Source organism: Ctenopharyngodon idella, chromosome 6 (genome assembly GCF_019924925.1).
Source record: "Ctenopharyngodon idella isolate HZGC_01 chromosome 6, HZGC01, whole genome shotgun sequence".
In the NCBI taxonomy this organism is placed as follows: domain Eukaryota; kingdom Metazoa; phylum Chordata; class Actinopteri; order Cypriniformes; family Xenocyprididae; genus Ctenopharyngodon; species Ctenopharyngodon idella.
In genome coordinates, this window is record NC_067225.1 from 10519121 (window position 1) to 10526108 (window position 6988).

General features: G+C 36.6%; 1 protein-coding gene across 1 annotated transcript; it reads left to right on the top strand.

Annotated features, from left to right (window-relative positions):
- The first annotated feature begins 404 nt into the window (after window positions 1-404).
- Window positions 405-5100, top strand: tmem182b (transmembrane protein 182b). Its single transcript, XM_051898358.1, has 5 exons — window positions 405-668; window positions 1974-2107; window positions 4068-4154; window positions 4255-4392; window positions 4486-5100. The coding sequence occupies exons 1-5, from the start codon at window positions 538-540 to the stop codon at window positions 4752-4754; spliced, it is 759 nt and encodes a 252-aa protein (XP_051754318.1). The 5' UTR covers window positions 405-537; the 3' UTR covers window positions 4755-5100.
- The last annotated feature ends 1888 nt before the right edge of the window (window positions 5101-6988 follow it).

Below are 6988 nucleotides of genomic sequence, written 5' to 3' on the forward strand. Positions count from 1 at the left end.
TAGATCTATTTCACAGTTAAATAAACTTTTCACAGTCGTACAGCTATTTTTATTAAAGGAAACCAAATACTGACTCCAGTAATGCATGATGACAGATGTTATTTTCTATTCCATTACCTCACCAGACCAGATTCAGTTTATGAAAATCCAGTGTTCTCTGATTGCACAGTGTAACTTGATATCAGAAGTGCTACAGTCAGTGATTAAACATATCAGTCACACATAGGTCTCTTCAGTTATATAAAAAGATGATTTTTATTAGCTATTTAGATTTATTTCATTGAACTGAATCAGACATCTGTTTTTAAACAAGCCCTAACAGCTAGACTCTAAGAATAGTGGCGTCTGGTCTTTTTTTATCATTGGTCATTGCACAGTGGCGAGAGATAGAACCAAACATTTTGCTTGAAGGACAAGAAATAATGTAGACAGATGATTAACAAACCAGCTGGACAGTGTTGGTAACACAAACCAACAAGTAACGTGAGCATTTAAATTTGATTGAAAGACTGACAAGAAAATTATTTTTCAGCAGCTATGCGTCTGGCAGTTTTACGGTTCCTGGCTGGATTTTTTGGAGCTGTAAGCTCAATGTTCCTCCTGGGATCTCTTGGGTCCGATTACTGGCTTTTGGCATTTGAATCTTGTGATCATGCGGCTTTTTTCAGAGTCACAGAGGTAAGGATCGGACATATTTGCCAGGTGTTAAAAAGATTTGTCCATGTGTTTCATTAGATTTGAACTGCACAGCTAAGTGACTTGTGAGAGAATTCAGCAATACAGACATTCAGACATACAAAGAATAAATTAATCCTTCTGAGAGCATTAGAATCAGAAGGATCAGAATCAGAGCATTAGAATTAGAAGGCTGCATTGTATTGTAGTTGATATGTTTCATTGAAACAACAAGAAAGAAACTTTTGCTACAGAACAAATTTTTGGGGTTTCAGAGAATAGTTTTTAAGTGGCCCTTTTTTCAGATATTACCTTCCATGTAGTGTGTAATATAGTTGTTTCTGAATGTAAAAGGTCTGCAAAGTGCGCGATAAATACATAGTTCTGTCATGAAACTCTAGATGGCACAGACTGATGGTTCTAACGCAAGCTGATGATAATTACAGCGTTAACTACTTGGCAGCTGATTGGTCCATGTTGCATCTGCAGCCAATGAGCTTGTTGCTCAACACATTTAAATGGCTGGTTATATTCACTATAGCAGTTTGCAGTGTGCTTCAGAGTTCCTCTAAAACCCTTATTGATATATGCTATTTGTGCAGCAGCACTATGGTAATGGTAATGGCTATTTTGTTTCCTGAAAGCGGTAGACCAATCACAACAGACTGGGCCATCTGACCAATCAGAGCAGAGTAGGCTCTCAGAAAGGAGGGGTTTGAGGAGACCGGATCCTTGATTGGGTCGTTTCAGACACTGTGAGAAAAAAGGTGATGCTGCACTGTATATGAGAAAAATAAAGTGTTTATTGACCTTGGATGCATGTAAACCTATTGCTGGAGACCTCCAAAACAAAATTAGAAACCTTTAGAATAGCATAATAATGACACTTTAAAAGTACCATTTTTTTCTTAGTGTGAAGAACATTTGAATAATCTAAAGAACCTTTTCCCACCATAAAGTACCATTCGTGCATTGGAAAGTTTCCATGGATGTTAATGGTTCTCCATAGATGCTAATAAAGAATGAATTAAGTTTAAATGCATTGTGCTGTTTATTGCTGCTCTAGCATGTGCACAGCCATGTTATTCACCAACACAAAAGTGCTGGTCAACGAGCACAGTCTTTCTGATGAAGCTGCAGCTGACCAAAGAAGGCTGGCTTGTTAAGAAAACTGGTATAGGGACACAAGCATCCAAACCAAACATGTTGGTGACCTTTCAGCGGGATAAAAAAATCGGAATAATATCAATATTAAAGGAACATTTTTTTTTTTTTAATATATTTTTATTTTATTTCATTATCTCTCAAACACAGCCAGACAGTAGCATTCAGGCTGAAAATCCCCTACTGTTCTACCATGAGGGCCTCTTCTGGAGATGTTCTTATAGCAGTGCAAATGGAGAGCAGGACAGCATGTTGGCTTTCTGGATCAGTAGGTCAACTCTTTCTTTTGCACGTGGCATGCAACTTGCAACTTAAAAACAATGGCACTATTACTTGTGTTAAAGGCTTAATTCACCCAAAAATGAAAAGTATCCCATAATTTACTCACCCTCAAGCCATCCTAGGTGTATATGACTATCTTCTTTCAGCCAAACACAATCAGAGTTATATTAAAAATCAAGCCTTATAATGGGAGTGAATGGTGCCAAAAAAAAGTGCATCCATCCATCATAAAAGTAATCGATACGGCTCCAGTGTGTTAATAAATGCCTTCTGAAGCAAAGCAATGTGTTTTTGTGAGAAAAATATCTATATTTCTAACTTTATAAACTATAAAAACTGTGTTCCGGTAACGGCTGTCCACACATTCACGAGAGAGTCGAGGTCCAGCGTATGATGTTGCGTAAGCTCCGGTGAAAAGTGACAAACGCAGAAGCACGTGTTGTTTACAGCAAAGGAAAACGGCGGAAAGAAGTGAGTTGTTTTAGCTATACTGTAGGTTTGTATTCATCTTAAAATGGTGCGTTCGTGCGTCTATCCAGGATGCTTCAGAATAAATAAAGTCTTAAAGGGATAGGTCACCCAAAAATGAAAATGTGATGTTTATCTGCTTACCCCCAGGGCATCCAAGATGTAGGTGACTTTGTTTCTTCAGTAGAACACAAATGATGATTTTTAACCGTTGCGGTCTGTCAGTCATATAATGCATGTCAATGGGAACTCCATCTATAAGAGTCAAAAAAACATGCACAGACAAATCCAAATTAAACCCTGCGGCTCGTGACGACACATTGATGTCCTAAGACACGAAACGATCGGTTTGTGTGAGAAACCGAACAGTATTTATATCATTTTTTTACGTCTAATACACCACTATGTCCAACTGCCTTGAGCATCCGGTTGGTGAGGTCTGAATTACGGAAGTGATCTCTCGTGCGTATATGTCAACAAGTGCGAGCGATTACTTCCGGCATCAGAGTGCATTCAGACCTCACACACCGGATGCCGTGCGTGCGCTCAAGGCAGTTGGACATAGTGGTGTATTAGAGGTAAAAAATGATATAAATACTGTTCGGTTTCTCGCACAAACCGATCGTTTCATGTCTTAAGACATCAATGTGTCGTCACGAGCCGCAGGGTTTAATTTGGATTTGTCTGTGCATGTTTATTTGACTCTTATAGATGGAGTTACCATTGACATGCATTATACGACTGACAGACCGCAACGGTTGGAGTTAAAAATCATCATTTGTGTTCTACTGAAGAAACAAAGTCACCTACATCTTGGATGCCCTGGGGGTAAGCAGATAAACATCACATTTTCATTTTTGGGTGAACTATCCCTTTAAGATTACGCTACGCCTATGTCATATGCCAAAACTCGCCGTTGCCTGATATTTTTAACTTCAGAAGGCCTTTATTAACCCCCTGGGGCTGTATGGATTACTTTTAAGATGGATGGATGTACTTTTTTGGACTTTAAAAAAATAGCACCATTCACTCCCATTATAAAGCTTGGAAGAGCCAGGATATTTTTTAATATAACTCCAATTGTGTTTGACTGAAAGAAGAAAGTCATATACAAATAGGATGGCTTGAGGGTGAGTAAATCATAGGATAACTTTCATTTTTGGGTGAACTATCGATTTTAAATGGCTTGCATTTGAAGAGAGAGAGCGAGCTTTGTCATATGGGGAACAACAAAATGTGAAAAAATTGAATATGAAAAAACTGAATGCATTGATAGTTTTTTAATTTGCACACATCTGCTCTTCACTTCCTCTTTTCTATAGATAGCTAGAATTTCTTACAGGTGCTACATTTTTGCTGACACTAATTTTTAAATAAACATGTCTGAAATTAAATAAACTTGAACTTTTTCTACAGAGGAAGCACAACACCTGACTGTTTGCTCTTTCTTGTAAACACACTGCTTCATTTTTCACCAGCCAATCAGCCATCCCAGAAGGTTTGCATGCCAGCCTACTTGTCTCATGCTCCCACCTCAGGACTTCTAACCTCCGACTCTGTCACAGGTGAGATTTCCAGCAGTTTACTCAACAATATATTGCCAATATGATGGAATTCTCATTTACTGTGTAGTCAAAGTAATATGACTCGATTTTCCACTGTTAGTGCAAAGGGCCTTTTGGTGCGTTATATTTGTGCTGGGAGTCCTCTCTGTGATGATTGGGGGGTTTGTCACAATCTGTGCAACCCCTGGGACCAGCCATCGCCTTTATGAGGCTGGAGGGGCTCTCTTTATAACCGGGGGTGAGAAAAAATGTTGTCGAAATACTCACTTTGTAGTGATTCTAAAGTGATTTTACTCAAAGGTTCTCTCTTTTTCTGTCCTTTCATCCGCAGGTGTCTTAATCATGTCTGTAGTGCTGTTGTTTGCTGTGTGGGTGCAGGTCTCGGACTCTTTAGAGCGGTACGGCCTCCAGCGCAGACACTTAGTGTGCCCCCATCTGCAGCTCAGTGTGCACTATGGTCCGTCTTTTATGCTGGCTCCCACTGCTGCCTTCCTCTGCCTGCTCACTGGCCTACTTCTCCTGCTCATTCCATCAGTCAGCAGAGCATTGGCCAGGGACACAGAGAACCAGCCGTTATCACTGCGGGAAGAATGTGTGTAGTGTTGTTGTGTATATATGAGAATGACTCTTTCCCAATATACCCATAAAAATGAAAATTCTGTCATCATTCACTCTCTCTTATATTGTTCTGAATGTTTATGGTTGTCTGCCTTAACCTCCTGGGTCCCACTGTCCAGGTACGAGGGCATATTTTAGTGATTTTCTCTGACACCATACATGTCACAGTTTTAGCACATTCAGGGCTTTTCAGAGATACCAAATGTTTGGAGGTTTCACCAGGACAACAACTTCTTCTTGGTCTGTAAAAATGGTCAAATTTAGCACAATCAACATCTCAGGAAAAATGTTATGGGGTTTTTAATAAAAATATGACTTTCTGTTACAAAACAGGGCATTGTTTTCATACATGTCCTCTAGAGGACACCAGGACTTAAATCATATTTATCAGACATTTTAGGAGACAGTGAATAGGGAAAGAAATTACATATCAATATTCCTATGCAATATTAGATATTATTATGAAAATGTTGCCAACTATTACTCCTTTTTTTATTACATGTTGCTCCAATACATTAATATGCAGATTACATAGTGTATAGATACATTGCATTGAATGGGAAAACCCATGTATGGCCATTTTACCCACATACTGCATGAAGTAAAATGGTATATCAATTCATTCCTTTATATCTTTCAAAACATAGTTGAGAATCATCTTTAACCCTAAAAGGGGCGACGTGACATGGGTGATACAAACATTTCAGAGGCTGTGGGGCGAGGCAGGGAAAGTTTAGGTCTCATTTCTTGGTTTCATGTTGAAAGGGTGTTTGTTGTGAATATTTAGATATGTTGACTTTGTTCATAAATTTTTTTGTTTACCTTACAGGCAGCATTTAAAAACAACATGACCTCCTGTAGTGGAAAATCTACTAACCTTCTGATAAAAGTTGACCTATTTCACATATTTACAATATTTGGAGGGGACTTACATGTTTAAAAAGTTGTTGTTTAATGTTAGATTATTATGTTTATGTTGAAATTTTATGAATTAAATTTGTACATTTTTCATAATTCGTCTGTAAATGTTTGTATCACGCATGTCACGTTGCCCGTTTGGGGGTATAAATCAATTGAAAACATTGTTTGTCAATGCATGTTACAACATTTTAGCCACATTTTTAAAACCATTTACTCTCATAACTTAAACTAAACATTCTTTGTAAAATTCTGTTAAACAATAAGTATAATGCCTATTTATGAATATATTGTATAATGCTGTATAATATTTAATATGCAAATTTCTAGGCCCTATAAATTATCAGTACGACCAAAATTTTGCTGAAAAAACAATCTACTTCATGCCTTCTGCCCTCTGATTGATAATTCATACTTTTTTTATCAAGTAAAGTCTTTTTTGCTCAGAAATCTTTAATGATTTTAATAAAGTAAATGTAAGATAAACATTTATTGTACTGAAGCAACTTGGGTTTACTTGATTATTCATACATCATTTTTTAATGTTAAATATTAAAAATTCTTTCGACATTTTTTTTCATGTTAATGTAAATGTCAGATATGACACCACAGACTTTTGGGGAACATTTTCCATCTCTCAGTTATCATTGATTTGCAACGAATTGCATATATATGTCATAAAACACATGCAAACTTGTATATTTACTATGCATGCATATGTATTTTTGTCGAGTATCATATTTATACATCAGGCTTTTATGGCTCATATATGCAATTCATTGCAAATCAATGATAATTGAGAAATAGACAAATAAATGTTCCCCAAAAGTCTGTTGTGTCATATTTGACATTTACATTAGCATGAAAAAAAATGTCAAAAGAATTTTTAATAAAATCATGGAATTGTATTATTTGTGTCCTAAGAAGATGGAAAATAGCAATAAATTAATTTTCTGATGTCTCTTTATGGTCTTGCCCTTTTTAGGGTTAAACAAAGTTTAGTTAAAAAAAATCTGTAATGGAAACCCGGCTAGTGTTTCTCAGAAATCGCTTATTACACCTTTAATAACAAATGTGCATATATATATATATATATATATATATATGTATATATATATGTATATATATATATATATACCATATCATATGGTTTTATAAAACTTTAAATAGAGGCCACGAATTGTATGGACTACTTTTATGGTGATGTTTGTCATTTTCAGAGCTTAACAGCTCTGAAATGCTCCTAGTCACTATTCACTTTCATTTTATGGAAAAGAGCAGCTTCGACATTGATAAAC

Bases quoted from the DNA above. Each gene is read 5' to 3' on its own strand.
- tmem182b (XM_051898358.1), top strand. From the start codon at position 538: ATGCGTCTGGCAGTTTTACGGTTCCTGGCTGGATTTTTTGGAGCTGTA. The intron at 4,155-4,254 runs GTGAGATTTCCA...TTCCACTGTTAG, and splicing joins AACCTCCGACTCTGTCACAG to TGCAAAGGGCCTTTTGGTGC. The intron at 4,393-4,485 runs GTGAGAAAAAAT...TTTCATCCGCAG, and splicing joins GGCTCTCTTTATAACCGGGG to GTGTCTTAATCATGTCTGTA.